Source organism: Acanthisitta chloris, unplaced genomic scaffold (genome assembly GCF_000695815.1).
Source record: "Acanthisitta chloris isolate BGI_N310 unplaced genomic scaffold, ASM69581v1 scaffold10913, whole genome shotgun sequence".
NCBI lineage: Eukaryota > Metazoa > Chordata > Aves > Passeriformes > Acanthisittidae > Acanthisitta > Acanthisitta chloris.
The window spans coordinates 17,473-40,362 of record NW_008664300.1 but is presented as its reverse complement, the minus strand read 5'-3'; the positions used below and the strand labels follow the sequence as shown (position 1 = coordinate 40,362).

The 22,890-nt window shown below is 37.6% G+C and overlaps 1 protein-coding gene across 1 annotated transcript in view; it reads right to left on the bottom strand.

Moving 5' to 3' along the window:
• Positions 1-22,890, bottom strand: part of DISP1 (dispatched homolog 1 (Drosophila)) — a 34,128-nt gene that overhangs the window by 173 nt on the left and 11,065 nt on the right. Inside the window, exons 2-7 of the mRNA XM_009071296.1 lie at positions 15,419-15,448; positions 11,221-11,344; positions 9,854-9,981; positions 9,328-9,425; positions 6,657-6,754; positions 1-3,458 (exon numbers count right to left, since the gene is read on the bottom strand). The exon at positions 1-3,458 is cut by the window's left edge and continues 173 nt beyond it. Coding sequence (XP_009069544.1) covers positions 1-3,458; positions 6,657-6,754; positions 9,328-9,425; positions 9,854-9,981; positions 11,221-11,344; positions 15,419-15,448 — 3,936 coding nt within the window. The remainder of the gene's footprint in view (positions 3,459-6,656; positions 6,755-9,327; positions 9,426-9,853; positions 9,982-11,220; positions 11,345-15,418; positions 15,449-22,890) is intronic.

Genomic DNA, 22,890 nt, shown 5'->3' with positions numbered 1-22,890 from the left:
TTCAGCAGATGTTTTTTATCATTCTGGTCAGCCTTCAAAACCTGGTCATTCTGCAGAGAACGCTGATCTGCCTTGCTCTCAGCCTTCTTTTTCTGCTGTGACAGAGAGGCTTTCTTGCTTTCAATCCCATTCGCTTCTGTACCACCCTTCTCATCGCACTTGTCTGTCTGCTGACAGAATCCTGTTTGGTTATTTGAGACGCTGTTCTCACATTCAGAGCAATGCACTATTAGAGGTCCTGCATTTCGGCACAGGAACTGTGAGGAACTCATCAGCTGTGGAACAGCTCTTACATTTTCCTCTGGGTTTTGATGAACGTGTGTATCTGTCCTGTTCATTCTTTGATGTGCCTGAAACTGTTGCACGGACTGGAGGAAAAAATTTTTAGGCAGAGAGTTCTGTGTCATCGTTCTTTTGAGCCTTCCTTGAAGGCAACTGCAGTGGAGGACATGCTGGACTGGATGCACGTAACCTTCAGCAGCTTGCTGTAAAGCATTTATAGGAGCTACAGAGCTTTGGATCTGTATGGTCCCTGGTGAAGGAGAACACTGGTAACAGAAGGTGTCACTTAACTGCTGACATGAGTGTGGACTCCACTTCACTGCCACTTGCTTATATGCATCAGAACAGCTACACTGCCTGTTTTGAGAGAAAATTGGGCATATGGTGTGTTGGTCAATAGATGTCTGCAGCACAGCTGAACTAGCAACATTTATGCTTTTACTCACTTCACTATTATAGGCTGAGTGCATAGGCACACACACGTTTTGGGGCCTGCTGCTGAAGAGCTCTGAGCAGATATGAGTTTCTTCATAAGTCACTTTCTCTGCAGGGTTACAGATACCGGTCTGTGATGCCAGAGGCTCAAGCTCATAGTGCTCATGCTCCATTTCTGGTTTTTGACTTCTGGAGTCCAGCTGATACTTGCTAACAGGATGTGATTTATTTTGACCTCTGCCTCCTTGGGCTCCTGAAAAGGTCTGAGAGAAGGCATTACAACGCAATTTTTTTGGTAGTGGGATCTGGCCACAAGTGCTCTGGGGTCCAAGGCATCGGCACATGCACTGGAAGAAGAACGTTGCAAAAGCCCAACTAATGCACATTATAAGCATCATAAAAGTGCCAAGCTGTGTGTATGCCAACACTGTTGAGGGCATCATCATTGCTCCAGCTACAAATGTAGTCAAGGCAGCCATTGCGATGGCAGAACCCATACGGCTTAAAGAAAAAATGACTTTTCCCTCTCGGTCAGGGTCAGGGGCTAAGCGATAAGCCACTCCATAATGAACAGCAAAGTCTACCGATAAGCCAACTGCCACTGAAATTGTGACAGATTCCAACACATTTAACTCCCATCCAAGAAGAACCAGAGAACCTACAGTTACAAAAATAGTTCCAGCTATTGAAACTATTGCATAAAGGCTTATGATTATGTTCCAAGTTGTGAGAAGCATTACACTAAATGCAACAGCAACTGAAAGACCCATGGCAATCAGAGTACCATCAGAAAGACTGTCCTGAAGATCATAAAATTCAAGGTTACTCACAAACCAACCATTACTAAGACCTTCAGGAGCAGAACTAAGCTCAGTCGAAATCCATGAATCCACCTCTTTGTAGAACTGATGCATTTTCTCATAAGCCAGTGTGAAGAGGTAGGTGCTTTGGAACTCCAACACCACTGCCCTGATGGTGTCATTAAGGTCAAAGCGAGGCCCTGGGGTTTTGCTATCTAAATGGTATCCTGTGCTTCTTTCTAGCTCCATTATAGCTCTCTTGATACATAATTCAAAAACTTCTTGTTTGTATGGAAAGCTCCAGTGGCTGCAGCATGGGTAAAGAGATGGCTCATCGCAGTCCTGATTTTCCATCCACTGCTTAAATGTTTCAATGAAGCAGCTTGTGAAGTCTTGTTCTTCAGTCTGATAAAAAAATGTTTGATTTCTTAGCTTCTGACAGAAACGTAAAATCCACACCTGTGAAGCTGGGCTAGCGATATTAAAACTGGTATCTAGCTGCAGCTTTCCTTTGCTTTTAGGGTTTAAAGGGTCACCATTATCCTCAGGTGTGACGCCCCAGATTACTGTAATTGGCATGTGGAGCTCTTCTCCATGGTGGACACGTTCAAACATAAAAAGTTTTTTGTATTCTGCATCATATTTTTCAAATGGGTGAGAAGACCTAAATACCTGAAACTCAGAGAGCTCCAATGATGGCAGTTTCATCTTTGGATTTACACATACAATATATGCTCCACCAATTGTTAAGGCAAGGAACCAGAAAAGCCAAATATATCGAAATTTGATAACAATGCATGGCAAAACTTTTTCAAAAAATATCCTAGATGCTTCTGAGACTGCAAAAATAATCTTGTGGAACATTTGGCACAACACTGTCCAGCAGTTTTTGTTGTATACCCTCTGCTGAGGTTTCTTAAAGCAACTGAAAATATTGAGAAGGTATCGTTCATGTAGTACAACTACAGCAGGCAGCCATGTAACCATCAAAACATAATTCACCAAAATGGCAGTGCCAGCATAAACACCAAAACACCTGATTGCTGTGATATTACTGACATAGTTAGCATAGAAGGCAGCAGCGGTTGTAAAACTCGTGACAAACATGGAAAGGGCAGCATGCTGCAATGTGATGCTCACTGTCTCGGAAGTTCCAGCATGAGGTTTATCAAATTTTGTGTAGTTCCAAACATCACATAAGACAAAAGCATCATCTGCTCCAATCCCAACAAGAATAATCAATGCTGTGAGATTCATGAATGGAAAGAACTCAAAATTAAATACTACACGATAGAGAAAATAAGAAATAATCAAGGAACTAATTATTGCAAACATAGTCATCAGTGTGATAAACATGGACTTTGTGTACACACACATAACTAACAGAACAATTACAATAGCTATGGCAGGATACACAGTATCCATCAACAGGTAATCTTGAAACAACCTATGTTTTATTCCAAACTCAATCCCTGTGACAGTTGTTACACCATCAGAAGCGTTCCAGTTCTCAAAGTTATCTAGGTAAATACTCATCATGCTTTCCCCTTTCTCAGTTGGAGAGAAGAGCATGCTGTATTTTAAAGCTGGTAAGACATAGTCAGCTGTCTTTGGGCTTAGAAAATCCTTGTCCACTAGATAGTGAAGGATCTGGTAAACAGCGTTGTACTTGGTACATTTGCGAGGCACATTTGTACACTTGAGTTGGTCCTTCCTTTTGGCATTCATATCCCAGCAGTCTGGCCCCAGGGTTCCGTTGTAGTAGTATTTGGCACATGTGCGAAGCAGCTTTAGGGTGTGAGAGACATCCCGTTCTACAATTTTTTGACACGATGACCTGTTGTTTAAAATAGCAATATAGTTGCCCAGTGTCCAGCTGGGACAGCATGAAGCAGCAGTGGCTCTCTGGCAGAGATCACCAAACTGGGAATGGGATCGGATCTGTATAAAGACAGGCAGGGCAAAAAATCAAGTTTAAACTAACAGTCTGAATTATTAGAAACATTCACCCAGAAAAAAAACCCTACCCAAAACGAAACACCAAATTATGAAAATTCAGCTTACGGTCCTTTCGTGTTACCATTTTAAATTCTTATTTCCACACACATGGTTTTTGATCAGTATCCTCTTACATGCAGCAGACTAAACCAGCAGCAACTCAGTATACAGACTTGCCACAGTGGCATAAAATTGGCAGAAGCATTAAAAGTACCGTAACTCTATTGTCTGAAGATGTACTGAGGTATTTTGTTTCGTTCCAGACTGAGGACTGTTAACTCTTCTATTACCTCATACTATACTCCTGAAAATAACAGCCATACATCAATTAAGTTTCATTCTGCTCAAAATCACATCCTGAAGTTCCTAGGAAAGGCAAGGACTTACCATCCAGAAAGAAAGGATGTGACAGCTTTACAACGACTTCTATCATCTGACCTCTCTTCTACAACCCTGACTTTATGAGTCCCTTTTAGCTCCTGTACAGCTCACAGACATTGTCCCCAACCAGCTCAGCCTGCCACCCAGGCACTGAACGTCCTGAAGTCGTGCAGGATAATTCTACTGTCATGAGGACCCCAAAATAATCCCTGATGCAAGAAGAGAAGCCACAGGGGCAAGCAGGCACCAGTAGCAAGCAGAGAGAGGCAGAGCTGGGTCATGGGGGAGGACTACTCTTGTCAGCTCAAACCACTGCCCAAAGCCCAAGAACTCCTAACAAAGCTTTACAAAAATGATAGCGATTTCAATATTTTGGTTAAGAAATCTCCTGAACTAAATGAGTGTTAATAGTAGAGATATTCTTCTTTTGCTTCAAGAATATTCCAGATTTAGTTGAAGATAGTAAGAGCACAACATAGCTAAATCACCATAAGGCACTTCTATGCAAAACTGAAAGAAGTGAATGGTTAGATCAGGCAAATTTTCGCAAGTTGAGAAAACTCAATCTTGGCAGAGCACAAGGAATATAAGACTTAGAAAACAGAACTTCTGGCCTGTTATATGTGACAAATTAGAATAGATAGATTTAAATAGCTGGATATATCTAACAGTTCAATTTCAATCATGTTACATAGAATGAACTGATATTAATACAGTCATGTTAATAAAGCCACATGCTTCGGAGTTTACAGGATTGGGCTCTGAAACCATTAACCATGTATGCTATAAATTTAGGTGATATGAAATACATCACTTCATTTTTTAAATTTTTTTTTTTAGCAAGACTGCACAGGTTTATGATTAGCAATGCTTTATAATGTAGACGACAAAAAAATGCACTATGGATTGTCACTGCAGTTACAAAAAGTTTAACATTGACTAAATTCTGTCAACCAGTTTCTGAACAATAACAAACTAGCATTCCAAAAAGTCAGGATAATTCACATTTGATTGTTTCCAGATAAAAACACTCACACATGCAAACTCAGGAAAAACTGAACAACCTACTAAATAAAAGGAAGTACTGGAATAGCATATCTGTATTTTTCATGGCACATCTCCAGGTCAGTCCTATGAGGATATAATAGGCAGACTGGGAGGAAAGGATTGTATTGTCTTCTCTATGTATTCAAGTTCAAGATGGGACAATGAAGTTTATATACAGTTCTTCAATACTTGCTGCAGGCTGTAAACATTCACTGGTAAAGAAAGTGTTGCCAAAGATAAATAGCATAAGCTGGCAGCTGGAAATTAGACATTAAAATACAAAATTCAGCTCTTGATATCTCATTAAAGTACTACCTAAAATGTTAATAGATTGTAGCATTGGGTTGGTGATCCAAAGGAACTGGTCTGCAACTGGCATCAGTTTAATTTATTTTGGAACAAGTATGGGAACTAAGCTGTGCAACCTGCACACATGCTGTATCTCTGGGCAGATCTGCCCAAGTGGATCTCTGCAGTGACAGAATCAGAAATACACAGTTTTGAGTAAGCAGTCTGAGGAGATAATTTACAATATTTGAAGTTTATAAAATAACCATTTATGATTTATAGGGAAAACATTCTGCAATTAAAAGGTGAAAAAAAAGGCTCTTCTTATTCAAGTAATAAGAACTTAGAACACGTATAACTATTTTGACTATAACATTTCCATGAAGATTATAGGATTGCCATATGCTGAGCAGCTGCAGGTCAGAGCCCCTAAGTGTCAGTAAAACATATAGTTAAAGAAGTTACAAGCAGATTGGAATACAATTAATGCATAGAGGATATACTGTTAGTTCCATACTAAAGCAAATACTAGCTGGTGCTGAAATTCTGTTTATCATCAGAAAAATACATACATTCTAAGGTTTGCATTTCCAGAAACTAGTGTCTGATTTTCCTGTCTTTGCCACTTATTTCAAGAGAATTCTTTTATTTTAGCCTTTGTCAGGTGACTTTCCTCAGTTAAAACCAGACATCAATTTCAATCAGTGCTAAATTATCGTGTAATGCATGTAAAAGAAGCAGTGGTAGCCTCTGAAGCTCACTATTACAAAGGTTACAAAGGTACTGAGTGAAAGGAAAGCCAAGAAAAATTAGAAGAGGGCTAGGCAGACAAGGACAAAACACTGTCTTTGATTTTCTCAGTTTTAAAGAGAAAATTGATATCACTCTGGAAGTATCACTATCCACACCTAATTAACTGGGCTATATTACTAGCTACTGTATCTATGCTCCTCTAATGTCCATCTGCCAACCCAATTAATTTTAGTGACCCACTGGGTGTCAGAGAAAACTGTGCATGCTGTGAGGATGCAGCTAGTTCACCTGAAGATGAAAAAGCAAGAAAAATGAATTAGTTGCTGAGAAACAAGAGCAAAACTCCATGGAATAATATTCTATGAGGAGACACACAGTAAAAGTTAAGACAGTCTTTTCTGAAAAAACTCCTGACGCAACACTCCCCTACCCATTTCTGGATGGTATTAGTCGCAAAACCAAAGAAATCCTCCCACACAATCTGATTTACAAATTGTAAGTTGTTTTTTTGACCTTGCCTCAATGCTGACTGCATGCATGTTCACATTCCACAGGACGTGAACTATGTACATCTTCTCATGTGCTACTTGATGGCAATGGGCAGTAAACCAAAGTTTCAAATACATGCTCCATACCTGCAAATTAAACAAATTAAACACCATGTTTACTTACCCTCAAGTTATCTACATTGCACATTGACTTAATTGCATTCACATTCCATAAATTCTCTCCTTCTGTTGATTTAAACACCACTCGTGAATAGCGATCACCTGAAATTAGAGGAGGAGTTTTTTACTGATTGTTTGGGTGTGCCTGGTATCAAAGGCAGAGGCAAAATCCCACCATTCAAACGACACAGATGAAATCTTTGTCAGGTCATGGGAATTCACCTCCTTTTCAGCATGAGCTATTTATCTATAAGACTCAGTCCACGTGAAAGATTCCGTTTCCTTAAAGTGCTTACAGCAAATATGGCATCTTCAATACTGCAGACCACTTAGAAGCTCTAGAGAGTTCTATTCAAGCAAACTATCTTCTGAAATATGACAAACAAATAAAAATCAAAAGATCTAATCAGCAAACTATGAAATTCTTGGCACAGCATAATGGCAGTACACTGATAATAGTAATCAAAGGCTGATTTAGTAAGTCATCTGGGAATATAAATAATAATTACAAAGCTGTTTCTACAAGAATGTTTTTGCTTTAGAAGCAAATGACTGCAGTGGAAATTGTTGTGATATCCTTGAGGCCATTTTTAAGAATTCCACAGTTTAGTCACATACAGCTTAAAATACAAATTAAATCACATTTAGCAGAAGACAGCTTTTAGGAAAGGAAATAATTACTTAGTGGCAGTGAGATCTTTATGCACAGCTCACAAGGGAAACATATGCACAAACACAAAGATATGGTAGTTCATAACATGATACGGTACTTTGGGTTAAGAAATATTATCATGTTAATTAAAATATTCAAAAAACCCCCAAAAGGCTGAATTTTCCCCACTGCTGTGCATCTGCAAAATTTTTTGCCTTTCTGCAACAAAAAGACTTGGAGGTGGTGCTTTATGATCTCCAACCATGCTTTAGGATCACGGGAACTGAAATCTACAGATGAGACAAAGATACCAGGAATGACAAAAACTGGTCAAGAGGAAATCAACTGTTTTCTTTACATAATGGACTGGAAATTTTCCCAAAGGAGCACAATTCCTTCACGACTGCCACAACTGAAACTATGCAGAAACAGTAGTGGAAAGCATGGCAGTGAGACTGCAGAAACAGCAGGCAGGATAAGAGGAGTTAATTCTGCTTCAAGTTGCAGTTAATGCTCAGCAGAGTTGCAAGTACATTTCCTTTTCCTTACACGAGATATGCTCAATCTAATTTGGTTCTGCTCACAGGAGAAGAAATGACGACCTTGCTCACATCCTCTCACTTAGATGTAAGACTGTACTGCAATTGGAAAAAAAATAAAAATCTGTTCTTCACCCCAGTTCTCACTGGTCATTGCTCTCTCAGATCAACTAATAAAAACAAATAATTTCACAACTATGTTTTTGTGCTCTGTTATCAGCCATCACATATGGAAGTAGCTGCAAAACAGCTCAGATCATTATGTGAATAAAGGCAAGATCTACATCTGCAAGTGCACACTCTGCCAGAACAAGACTTATCAAAGTTCTGCAGTATGCCTTGTAAAAAGTCAACAGACTGCTTTGCCTCTTTTGTCCTCTAGTTTAACTTAGTTTCATAACCCTTCAGTGCTTTAAGGTGGGGATTTCTAATTCCCATTTTAGTTTTTTTGAGGGGACTGTTTTCTTTGTTGGGTTTTTTTTTTACGTATGTTATTTTTTTCCTAAACAAACTCCTAAATTCTGTACAAGATGTGACACCTGGATGTCTTTTAGGATATATACAGGAAAAGGATTTTGATTTAGGTTTTCTTAAGTTAATGTCCTAGGTTACAATGTAGGGTGTATGTCATCTTCATAAGCTGTTAAAGCAGGTGGGACAGTGCCATTATCTCCTACTCGTCCCTGATGGCTCCCTCAGGGGCTGTCTCTGTTTAATGGGCTGTCAGGGACCCAGGCATGACCCATAGAATTACATCCTCCCATTTTGAGATGCTAGACCCCAAGGTGGGGAGCCAAGCATTCCCACAGGGATATAAGCTGGGGTTTGGACCAGCACAGAGCCCTTTGCCTGCTGGATTCCCAGAGGACAAGAGCTACCACTGAACCTTCAGGTGAAGACCAGATCTACAGGGTCACTGCTCCAACAGACCCATCACACCACGAGGACTGCAGCCACCATTTAATTGGACTACTACCAACGCTCTGACTGACAGGGTGTCAGGTTGCTTTCTGACTCCGTCAGTGGTTTCTTTTGGTACTGCTGCATTTATTTTTTTGTTTTTCCTGTTAAATTGTATTTCTGACTTGGGAGTCTCTCACTGGTTTGCTTTCAAACCAGCACAGTTAATGGCACAGATAAAACACAACTTCTTCCCTAGTGTGCATTAAGCACTACCTCTATAGTCACACACTGCTTTTACAATGCTCAGTGTTACCAAGAACTAATGAAATTCTTTACATGAAACAGAAGCACTTAAAGGAAGCACTTTAAGTTAATACAGTTGCTTCTGAGGCAGAACCAATAGAACACAACATTCCAGCCCAATTTTCTCAAGACTCCGGCACATAGAAAGAAGGTGCTTATCATGCATATATACTAAGCAAACAATATTTTCCTAATATGGCATACAATATACAGCAGAGTTCAGAAAACATTCAACTGGCAGAAGATTTTGGCCTTCCTTACATCATTTCTCCACCTACTTGGAATATCGCAGAAAAAGGTATCCTTGTGGAAGTTCCAGTCTGCTTGCCTCTTCTCTCGTTCATAGTGATCATCTGACCACCTGTCATCCTGATGACTAAACCAGAATAAATAGTTTTACCTTACTTTAGCAAAGATATTGTTAAAAGGACTATCTAAACAAGTCAGACACCTTAACAGCTCTTACATATGAGAAAACATATTTTTTCCTGTGTGACTGGCATATAAAAACTGAAACATCAGTTTGATTTTTTCTTTACATTAAGACTTCAAAGGACATGACATTGAGTCCAGGACTGAAAATACCCATAATTCCAAGAGAAAACTAACATGATACACTTTTTAAAAGAGCTCATGATGGGAAATATCTAGTTTGATGTGACAGGCCTTGAGAATTGTAGACAATCAGATTCAATTTTTATTGAAATCAGTGGCAGTATACATATTAACTTTGAAGGCACTGGTGCAAGCACTATATATGTATGAAAAACACCAATGAAATGCATTTCTAGCATAAACTCTTACCTTTTAGCTTGCTCATCTGCATATTTGAAGGGATAGTTTGCAAGTGTTGCTTTGTACCCTGTGTTTTTCACCATATTGTTCCATGTGACCAATCTCTGTCCTATGGCTGTCCCTCTTGGTTCAAAGCCCTGAGATTAGGAGAGAAGTACAAAATTCCATTAATACTTTTCATTCTTTAGCTCAAACGGGAAAGCGGAAACATGATCAAAGTGATGGACAGTTTTCATTATGAAGCATAATTACTCCAGTCATCTACTTTTAAAGGTAAAATGCATTATGACAGGTCAGACAAAATAATGACCAACTGCACAGAGTGACAAGGGATTAAGAATTCTTGCACGTACTACTTCTCTCCCTGAGAAGTGATGACTTAGTCTATTAAACGTTCAACACAGTTTTCAGAGTAAGGTGTTCTACAAATGTATTTCTTTTGTATCTTAGTTATCACTCTTTAGTGACTAAATATGATTAAAAACCTGTCATATATTTGCTATTTCTCCAAGAACAATTTTGAAATTGACTTTGAAACAATTTTAGTAATTTGGCTGTTTTCAAGAAATATCCATTACATATAGATAGGTACAGATATGCTATAAATAACAATAACTTATAGGAACATCTTATTTTTATTTGAGGATAATAATTACATGCAGTATTTTCAATGCAGGTCCTGAAAGCTACTCATGGCTAAACCAGTTCATGGAAAGCAAGAAATGAAAGCAGTATTCAATAGAATCTGATAAAAATTACTTTTAGTCTTTCAATATGGATATCATTTCATCCCCAGAAGGCACTTAGAATCCTCTTTCCTTTAATAGATCCTAGCCCTCACTCTTTGAAACCCGATTTAGAACGTATGGTCTGTGTTGTACTGTGCTGTATATCTAAAACTGGGATGAATTTACATTATTCAATCTACAGCAGTTCTGCTGAAGGACATATGACCTTTCAATAGCAAAGTGCAGATGGAATTTAAACTAGTGGATAACACTGTCTGATGGCAACTGCATCTTTGTATCACTGTTTGCTGCTCCAATGTCAAGATTTAATATTTCTTTTTAAATTAGTTTTTAATTTAATTTTTAAAATTATTTTTAGCTGCAAGGCTCTGTAACAACTGATTTTCTTGGCGGATTCATTGTTTCTGCAAAGTTACTACCAATTGAATCTCACTGGAAATTGATTCACAAACAGATTCATAGGAAACCTTTTCAGGCATATTAAGAGTCAGTTTTTCTCTCTGGGCACACCTCAATTCAAGAAAAATGTATCAGTTCCTGTATTATTTTTGCTGCTTCCTGGTATCACTGAAAAAATGGCAAATAAAAATACTTATTTGATAGTACCACTAATTAATATTTACTTACCAGCAATGGATCAGAGAAATCTGGAAGATCTGGAACTAATATTCCAACCAGTGCACACACCACTATAAACACAGTACACATGCCCAGAACCACCACGGGCCAGTCAGCTAACAGCGCTGCATAGCTACAGGGAGAGGAAGAGAGAAAGAGATGTTACAGAAATGAAAGTTATACACAAAATTAATCCATACTTCTCTAAAAAGCCATGTTGAAACAGTCACCTATCCTCTTTGTTATTCTTACAGGAAATTAAGCTACCACAAATGGACAGAAGCCATTTGGAAACAGTTTTTTCTACACGTATGTTTGTTTTTTTCAAAGTAAGAACCCCCTCCTCCAACTTTCTACCAAATCTCAAATCTACCTACTAAAACTTTCCATTCTTATGTAGAAAAGCTTTTCATATCAGACTATTATTTTTCCTCCCATGACTCAGACAAAAGTGCAGGCTGTATCTTAGATTTTCTTTGAGCTGCTATAGAGGTGATTAAGTATAGGCTACTGAAATAGACACTGCTGTTTAGTACATGTTCAGTATTTAAAACTGTCATTGCAATAATTTACATAAAATACTTTTACATAAAAAAATGCAAAACAAAAAGTGAACCAAAAAACTGTTGTTTAAGCTTAAATAAAATTTTTTATATAAATACTTTCTCCTAAGCTTTATACTTAATGTTTGGCATAGATATTATCCATGATTAGGGACCACTAGAAAATAGATGTTTTGTTAAAAATTTAATGATAGAAAACATCACTATTTGTTTTTTGAAAATTTAAGCATTTGAAAGAAAAAAATAATGAAAGAAAATCAGTTTTAAAGTAGAATCCAAAAGAAAACATTTTCTCTATTTTTAAAACAGCCATTAAAAAACCCTCAAATGCTATACACTCATGATGCATGAAATCTGATGTAAATTCAAAGATGCAAGGGAGTAGTGACATATACATAAACTAATCAGCATTAATTTTTCTAGTCTCATAGCATAACATTCATCATTGGATCTTAACATCTACTTCAGTCTACATTTTGAGTGCAAGAATTTTTATATGCAAACCTAATTTTCATTATTTTTGTAAAATATTTTAGTTTTTGTTATATTGATAGAAAAGTATCAGAAAATTAAGTGAAACTCAGAAATGTTAATCTTTAAATAATTTTTCTTACACTAAAGACTTGAATTTATAGAGTTTATGTTTCAAGGGCAACATAGTCTTCGACACAAAGAGTACAGGAAGGCCCATAAAATTTAAAAGGCATTAGAAAAAAAATTACAGGCTATGAATCATTCTATATTGATGGTCTTTGTACACACTAAATATTGATCAAGAAGATCTACAATCTTATTTCCTCCTCAACTTACAAGCAGTATAACATGAAAGTTTATAATAGAGCACTCTTTTACTTATTTCTACTGTCTTAAAAGATTATGGCTTTCTCAGTTTTAAGAGCAACTCACTAGCTAATCACAGTACAATTATCAGCTCTACAGAAATTTTCTGTTCCACTGCTAAAAGGCGAGGGAATGCCTAACTCCTCACTCCAGCAAAGGTTTCCCAGCATTCTAACTGTGAAATCAACAGCAGTGAGTAAGCTTAATGCCAACTTTCCACAGCAAGTGGAAATAGGTACATCTAGGGGTCTAAGTACAGCTTTAAGGAGTAAGGAAGTCCAAAGCACTGGGTGTATCTCAGTTTCCCATAAGGTAAACATGGAATTGTTCTTACATTCTCACACAAGAGGTTAATTAGCAAAAGCCTGAAAAGCAATCTGAAGCCTAAGTTTTTATTAAAGTGAATCACAAAGGGCCAGCTTGTCAAATGAGCAATTGTACAAAGTACAAGTCAAGGGAAGTAAATGACCTAATAGAATTTTCCTATTTATAGGACTAAATGTTTTCATAAACACCAAGCTAGATTGACTACCTATTACAGACATTTGCTCCGAAGTCATAAAAGTTATACCCAAAAGATTTATTTTCCTATTCATCACCAGGGCTAGATATATCACTTTTACATGTTGTCTCTACACTTCCATGCCCAGCTGAGCAGCTCTTAAATCGGTTAAATTCTTCATCACTAGCTGTAAAAGAAACTATGTCCTAAGTAAAGTGCTTAACGTGATCACAAGTCACCTACAGAAAACAGTTAAGTGCTTGTGCACACCTGCAAATTTGTCCTGTTTCTTGTACCACATACTGAAATTCAGGTAAGGAAAGCTGACTTGGGCTGACAAAAAGGACTAACCACATTACATTTTAATTTTACCTGTCTGAGCATTACTTGGTGCTGCTGAGGGCTCTGGCTCTAAACAAACTGCCTACAACCAGCCTCGATCCCAACCCACCATATATGGCTAAACAGACGTCAGTTATTTTATTTTTCACCCGTTCAAAAGCCATAAAATTAGTTTATTTACTTTTTCTTTTCTCTATGAAAAGTTGGCCATTGCACTGAAAGACTCTGTGTAAATTACCGCTTGCCTGAAAATGGCTGAAAATGCCTGAGTTCAAGAAGAAAATGCCTAAACCACTTCTTCAGTCAAGGAATCACATTCAGAAAGGATATCCTTAGTGCTGAGCACATCCTTTAGTACTTTTCTAAATCAGGATAACTCCACCTGCTTTTTTATTCTTAATGAAAACTACTTTTTGTTTGTGCAAAGACCTCGACATACAGCCACAGATACCTTATCTTCTTTTTTTTCCCCTCCAAACTATTCAAGCACTGAATGCTGAATTCTCATAAATTTTACACTAACTGAAATCTAGCTTTTATGCCATTTTGCCATCTGCTTTCAGACTAGTTGTTAAAATGGTACCACTACTTTAAGCTAGCTATGTACCATGAAGATGTATATAGCTTTCATTAATTTATTTCCTCCTGATGTTTTTCACATACTTAAAAAACCAGTTTGGTTTGGTTTTGGGTTTATTTCTTTGTGTTTTAAATAATTCAAAATGCTTAGTAATTCAATCTATATTTATCATAGCTATTTAGCACCACTAAAAGCACCACTGGTTTCAAGCAATCCGCCACAAACCTTAGATGCTTTCTTCAAAAGGAGAAGGTAAAGAAGATAGCATTTAGGTTTCCTTCCCATTTTAAGCTACAGTATAAAGTGTGGTTAGTGTTAAACTTTTCAATTCAGCACCTCTATGCAGACATACTCCGGATCAACCACTACCTGGTCTCATATAGAGAGACAGAAACATAGCATATATACTTTCTGTATTGTAAAAAGGTCACTATGAGCAGTAGACATTTGTGTGACTGAATTCATATCAGTGCACAGATAAATGTTACTCAAAACAGGTATTTAACAAACAGCCCTCTTCTTTACTGAAAGCAAATCCTCAAGATGGATTGTGTTTTTAATACATTTTCACTTGAGATGGCTTCTTGTTGCCATTACTGATGCACTGACAGTTAGATACACTACTGTAATTTTCTATGACCCAGTCATTCTTCAGAGCATATACAATCCAAACCTAGTGTTCTTGATTGAATGGTTTTAGGAAGAAGAAAAACAACTATTATAATGGAATTTTCTGAACCTGTCTGTCAGGTTTATTTATCATTACTGATGATACAACCAAGACAATTCTCAAAGTAACCCTTAATCAAAAAAGTATTGAGGCACAGAATTTTCATGCTTGTGTAGACAGTGTACATATTCACAAAGAGAATGGCACAGATTATAATAAAATGCCAAAAAATAGGCAAAACCAAGCAACATTAAAATCTGTACAGATTTTTTAATTCTGGCTTAGTATTTATGAAGAGACTGATTTTCTCTCCATAAACAGAGCACCTGAGTTTGCCCACATTCTATTTTCTACTCTTTCTGCTCCCCCAGGAGTCACAGATGTGTTATTAGGGATGTTAAAGAACTTGTTCCTGGCTCCTTCTTTCAGTGTTTATTTAGGGACCTATTATGGATCAACTCTTCTAAATGCTGTTTGACCCTGCTGATGCTATCTGCCTCCACAATCTCCTGTGGCAGTTTAACAAATTCACTACCGACTGCATAAAGAAATACTTTTTTTCTTTTAAAATCTGCTTTAATTTGATTGCCTACTATTTTCCTTGAATATTTCTTATTCTTGCATGGTGTGGGGAATAACAGCTTTGCCATCACCTCACCAACTGCCTTTATAATTCTGCAAACCTCACGTGTGACAGCACTGGACCTTACCTTTTTGGTAACTTGAATGGTCTGGCTGGCCTAGGAGGAGGAAAGAAGAGAGTAACTGAAAATGCATGAAACACATGTCATGTACCAATTTGTTTAATTCTTCCCATACATGGATAAGCAAATAAATTATAAAAAGCAGATATTTTAGAATATGAATTATTTTGAAAGGCCCACAATCATATTCAATTGAGTCTTTGCAAACAAGTAATTCAGAGAATAATTACAGCTACAGACAGCTGGGTTTTCAAAAGTGGAATGTTACGTAGCTGATTTTGGGGATTTCTGCTCCAGAGGCTTTTCCAGTTTTCAACAAGAGACCAAATAAGCTAACATGATAAAAATCCTGTACCACTGAAAATCATGACAAAGTTTGTATGTGACGGGAACAGAGAACCACAACACCATGTTCTGATTTTGCAATTCACAAACCTTCTTCATCATCCTTTGTAATTCCATCACAAAGAACTATTTTGCAATAAATTCTACCTTGGCATAGTACAGGAAATAGAATGAGAAAGGGCACCTCTAGAAAGTCTCTTTTTATGCACGGTTTTGTTATTTCTTAAATATCTAATATAAACTAGATTATTTTGATGAGGAGAGAGCAAACCCAAGTGAAAATTATTCTTACCTGACACTGTTCAGTGAGCAGTTCATTTTGTTAACTATTGGATCAGTAAGTTTCACATAAATTTCACTTTAAAAAAAAACTACCATGAAGAATATGAAAGTCCTTTCAAGAACTTACAGTCTATGAATGTGACACACAATCACTCCAAGTATGCAACCAGACTATTGCTTCAGCTGAGTTATGACTTGTTTTACCACCAAGGACATATTTAATAATACTTCTTTAAAAGGGTACAGAAAGCAATGAATTAAGAAACAGCTACTTGCATAAAATAAATCACTTTGCAATTCTACATTGAGGTTTCCAAAAGCATAGTATGCTTTCACATCACCATATAAACAGTTCAAACTTCAGACTCCTCAGAGATTTACAAAAAAGCTTAATTTAGCACTCAAAACTGAAATCTGCTGTCCTTCAAAGCACAAATACACAGGGTTGAAATCCTAGTCCAGGGAAATGAAAACACTCTGGCATAATCATCTCCAGGTAGCTACAACCATGCCCACACTAGGGGTGTGAGGACTGCTCCACATAAATCTGAAAGTCTGAAAGACAATGCGGTTGCACCAAACAAAAAGTAACATACAATGCAAACCAGCTCTTAATGCAGTAACAGGCTACTTCAGATACAGGTTCAACTGCTTACAAGACAGCAAAAGTGTGATGAAATGTAATTGACAGCACAGAGTAATAAAAATGTGGCCATTCCTGTTATCCCTTTCCTTGTCAGGAAAGATGAAAGAATAAATTAAGTAGCAAAGCTAAACACTGTTGCTAAGCTCTCTTCTACTCTTTGTCTTCACTCATGCTGCTTCTCAAGCAATATGGCACATAAATACAACTATGATGGAACATTCTATTAAGAAGTATAAAGCTATTGTATTTATTTCCTCAAAATCCATTTTAATTGTTTAATTATTGTGGTAAGAAATATTAATTGTCTAAAGGCAAATTTCTATCAGCTGTAATTCCCTGTTGTTTGGTAATGCTGCAACCCAATGCAGCAATAGAGCTGCTAACTGGGACATGCCCAGTACTACACAGTAGTAAGAATTGCTCCTTGCAGCCATGAGGAAGCTGGAGAAAAGCAGGAAAAAAGCAGAATAACCAATCTGCAGTTACAGTAACTCAAGGATCAAGAAAAGGTACAGGCAAGGATTCCCTGTTAAATCCAGCCACAAATTGGTTAAGATTAAAGTGTCACCAAGCTTCAGAATACCAGTCCAAGATGCACAAATCTGACCTTCAGAGATACTGAACATACCCAATGTTCCAACTGATACCAAAGACTTTTGGTACCACCACACAAACAACAGACTCAGCAACAGCCAAGATGTACAGAAACCCAGATAAACTGAGTTCTGAAATGACTTTGCAATAGTAAGTTGCCTGAGGTTGAAAAGAAGTGGCAGACCCGGGGAACTGCTCGTCATCCAGTCTACAGCCTCATCCACAAACCCAACTCTTCTCACTAAGACTAGACTGGATGATAAGAAACTCAGTACTGAAGACAGAAATCAATAGACGTGAATCTGAAATTAGTACAGGACTCTGTACGAGGAGAAATGCTTAAACAGACAAGCCCTTTCACAGACTAATTCAGCACCAAGGCAGAGTGCAAACTGAATGTGTACCTCTGTGCCTGTATAGAAAAGGGACAAAGCCACAGAGCTGGGTGTAACAGATTTTTGTAACTGCAGCATAGACTTTTGGGTTTACAGATGAGAGAGAAATATAAACAGAAATGTGTATTTACTGTTATTATTGTGATTCAAACATTAATTTCTAGCTTTTATTTGTAAAGATCTGAATTTCCATATATGCTCAGTCACGTGTGGAATTGAGTCCCATTTTCATCTGTGTTGTAATGGACAACAACATGAGCAACAATACCGGACACTGAATTGGCACGACCAACAGCCACAAAAGGACAACAGCTAGTACAAGCTTTGTATTTATGCTGACTTGTATAAAGGTTTCTGCGACAATTCCAGTTTATATTCGCAGATAAAATTGCCTTCTGTTGCCTTGGACTTTGTCAACTTTAATACTTGCTTTTATAACCAAGTTAATCTACAAGGGTGAAAAAACAAGCAGGTGCTCCAGATGATAACTCCCATAGAGGCAATGTTTTCCTCTGCATGAGGGCAGTGCTGCTATCCACACTACTGTACCCCCCCATATGACTGTCATCTCCATGGCTCTATAATGCTGGCTCGTTCAAAGAGTCACGACCACATCACTATGCACTACCCCCTAACTCAAAGGTTTGCTTGGACAGCAAGATACAGAACCTCATCTGAGGTCTCCACAAAGCTGGCAAGACAGACATTTGTTGGAAAGGACCAACGTGTAATTGGTAACACTCCAGAGAAGATGTAGGCACCTTCTCAATGTATTCTACACAGCTTCCCAGCCCCTTCTGCATGCAAATTCTTAGTAGATAGGCATGTTTTAAATCTCTCTTTTCAAGCTTTACTCTCTTTCAATTATATCTCTGTAACTATATGGCAAAACAGATTTTCTCAACAGAACACAATCTGTTTTAGGCAGAACTTTAAAAAATTAACTTTGCCTAATTTGGTTTACACAAAAGGGGTAAACACAACCACTCCTCATCCTCCATCCTTCCCATCAAAACTAAACTACATTTCCCTCTGTTTCCTCCACCTGCAAAATATATTCAGTGCTGAACAAATGATGATTATTAAGTTCTTCAAAGTTGGGGAGGGTTAAAGGTCACACCTGCTATCAAACTGTTTTGTTTCAAAAAGCGAGCATTGAAAAAACCGGTGCACACCCGGGTGAATTCCAGCAGTGTAACCAATCCCTTGCAGCTGTTGTGATGACTCTATTATATCGGTCAATAGAAAAAGTTATCCCTGAAAACTATACCCCAAAAATTCTTTAGTTATGCTTTAAAATACAGAAATGCATGGCAAAACCAGATCTTTCCCCCTTAATTAATGCTGCTGTACCTAATTTTTGAAGTATTATACTTTCATTGAGCCAGTTTAAATAACACCACCAGCCTCCAAAAAAAAAGTGTAGACAAAAAAAAAAATCCTCATCAGTTTTCATGAGAAAGAAATGGTGAATTCCATTATTTTGCTGGGACAAAAGCCAAGTTGATCTGTGTATTAGATTACGTCTGTACTTAGTTCTCACAAGCCTGATAGCAGAAAATGACAATCACAGTTGTTTGTGATGAGACTACACAACCAAGTTAGCACATAAATTGCAGGCACTGATTAAAATCTAGTACACACTATGCACCAAGTAGGGAGAAGGGAAAGGGGAAGAAAAGGACAGGCTCTATTCTACCACCATTTACTGCAAGTGTCAGCCCCTGCTCAACAGATGCTTTGCTTCATCCTGCCCTTTCCTAATGGAGAGTTTTGACTGAGCATCATACAATTAGGAACTGTATAAAGAGAAGATAAAAAACTTGCTTTAAAACTCCAGATGTTTCTCAACATGAAATGTATTTTGATTGACCAGCTTGTGCACCTTCTGTGTAACATGGTGAAAAGGATGACTAGTGTCTTTAAAAAGGATTGCTACAACACCAGCAAGCTTACTGTAGGAAGTAACAGAGTATCAGGAAGATGGATCAGGACACAGGTTTGGGCTGGACTACTATAGCTCTAATATTCACCCTTTCAGCCTAAATAATCATGGAATCATAGAATGTTAAGGGGTTGGAAATACAAGCACTTAGCCTCAGTCTTTCGACCAGTATTTTGAACAGGGAGGTATGAGAAAACCTTTGTCCACATACCAACTTGAACAGGGGCAGTTCATAGGTATAAAAAATATGATTGCTCTACCTAGTTTTTAATCTGAGAAAGACAGCTTCCTGAAGGGGAACATGCTGTACCACATGGTAACATCCTGACTTCAGGTTCCCAATGAAGCTAAAGTCCCCTTTCGGTTACTGCACTGAATGAGTTTTCCCATGCAAGTTAATAGACTGGTATGGGTATATCAGAGAGGGGAGTTTGGTCCTAATTTCAAGAATCACAATGGAAAATGAGCTTTTGGAAATACAGTGTATAATTAAAACTGGTTCTATAACTTTAATGTCACCTGGACATTACATGACAAAAAGCAACGATTCATGAACATGTTCCTCAGTATGGGACTGTTGCAAATGAATATAACACTTAAAAATAACATTATGGATGGTTTACTGCATTTGTAGTGTGTTTCATTAATCTAATGCATTTCAGGGAAATGCAAACCTTAACATGTCAGAGTACAGAAAAAAGTATTTAGACATTCCAAGACTTTCTTTTGCAGACTTTCTTCACAAGCCTCAGTTGTGAGAAAGGTATCAATTTAAGCAAACCTTTTGCTTCACACTATGAAGAATCAATGCTGACTGATTCCTTAATGGGTATAAGAAACCCTGCAGAAGGTAGCCATGAAATAAAAAATTAGGAAAACAGGCTGTACTTTGAAGCATGCTCTGAAGTCTTCTAGCTGTTGTGGAGCAACCATCATTTAAAAAAAATGTTAACAGTTATCAATAACCTAACATTTTGAAAGAGATACTAATATGATTTTGAATAGAAACATTCCTGCCTACACATTGATAGTTAATTTTTTCCAAAGTTTTTTTTTAAGAAAGCATCAGTATGTTCCAAACCATACCTTTGTGCTAACTTATCCAAACAAGACTTTCCTAAAATCCCTATAATAATTCTGGATATTTTGATGGCTAAACATTTGATTTCTGATTTATTTCATGTCACTTCGATGCAATTAATTGCTATTTCATGGTGTTTCTATTTCAGAGTATTTAATATTTCATTCTATTTCTACATTTCATAGGTGTAGAGACTAGAGGTCAGATATAGAAGGGCCTTTCCTCTTTCTTCCTTGGAGGGACAAAAAGCCAAGTAGACTTTAAGCTGAAAATAATGCCTGTGGGGCTACCACCCTGACACAGGGGCAGCACAAAGGCACTGCCTGGAATTGTTGTGTCATATTCTAAGGTGTAAGGAAGCAACTAACAGCATCAGACAAATCTGAAACTGTCACTATGGGTGCTTCTCCTCTGCTTCCTTTCTGGGAGAGAGCAGCTAAGGGAAGTAGAAAGCTGCACTCCCAGTAGTGATACCCAGCTGATTCTGGTGCGTTGTTACACTTGAGCCAGCTTTCAGCACTGGTACCATCTCCCAGCTGGAATCAGCACTAAGCGAGGAGCACTGCTGCTCTTCACAGCACTGCCTGCCATCAAGCAGTTTATTATGAACCCCCAGATGCCTGGACTAGAAACATCTCAAACAGATATGCTCCTCTGCAAGGTGCAAAGTCTCTGCAACCACTTTTCCTATTTAATTACAGGAACTGGTCTCAGATGGAAAATGTAGTGACTGATGATAAATGCCACCCCTTAGCCAATTCATCTGAGATCCATGCTCAGTGACATTTGGATATGAACAGTAACAGCCAAACAATTTCAGGGCTCAAAACCCAGGCACAAGGGTAGCATAGAAATGGTCACTGACAGCAACTTGACAGTTTAGGAAAATCCTGATTTTTCAAACAATCATTCAAAGAAAACTGAGTAGGTGGCTATCAACTTCATTTTTGTGTTGATCTGCACAAAAATTTGAAAATAAATGTATACCTTACAGCTATTTATCATAATGGAGTTGTCACATGGATATAAAGAATCACTGATAGTACTGCAGGTAACACAGCAGCAGCAGAAGCAATCATGACAACCACCCTAGCAAAACGGAGTCCAGAGTAAATGAGAATTGTAGAATTTGCAGTACATCTATAACACCTTCAGTTTCTGGCAGTACAGACAAACACTGCCAGTCTTGCATAATCTTAATTCTACTTCCCTCCCACAGGTGTTCCTAAGAGGCATGTATTATTTCTCTCCATACAAATAACATCATGACCATAGACACACAGTGTATTTGTGAAATAGAGTACTCTTTAGGATAGTTAAAAACTTTAACTGTAAACTGTGTCTATCTTTTTGAAGCATGTTGTATACCATGGGTGTCTAAACATATAAACTAATTTTGCACTCCTGTTTTTCATTTAAGTGAAAAATGGTAGGTTGCAATAAATATCTGTATTTACTGAAGAAAAACAAAACCCCCTAAATATAAAGACTCTCCTGTTCAAGGATTATGAGGTGTTTAACCTCAATGCTTTACTTTGCCAGAGGGAAACTATTACCTTTGCTGATAGATCTGGTTACCAGAAGCGACAAAATAGAGCGTTTTGCATTATTACACTCATGGACAAGCTAAATCCCTGCAGGACAGAATGAGATATGCATTGTATTGTACATTCTCCACTAGAATATAGAATACAAACTAAATCCCTGAAGATTCATGTTTTAAGAGTGTCATTGACCCATGAGAACAGTTTGGATTGCTCTTAAATATCAAGCTAGCTTTTGCTGCTCTATCAGATATAACACCTACAATGCTTTATCATTTTAACAATCACTAAGACAACAGATCCAATGAAGTTGCCCAAAGTTTCTAGAAGCCTCCCAATTTAATTTTTTGCTATGATGTGCTGTTTTCCTTGACTCTAATCAGGAACTCCCTCTAGAAGGTTTGTAAACATCCAGCATTCACTGTATTTGTCTGCACTCAGACAAATGTTTACATCCCTAAAGGAAGAACAGGACAACTCACAGCAGAAGGATGTAAAGATGACAGAGAATTCAGTTTTCTGATAAGTTACTTTAAGATTTTATTGAAAACAAGAAAAATGCAAAGAACTTTCTTGTTGTTGTCCCCAGTAATCCAAAAGTATTTTATTCTTTTTATCTCTATATTATCAGGATGAAATGATCTGA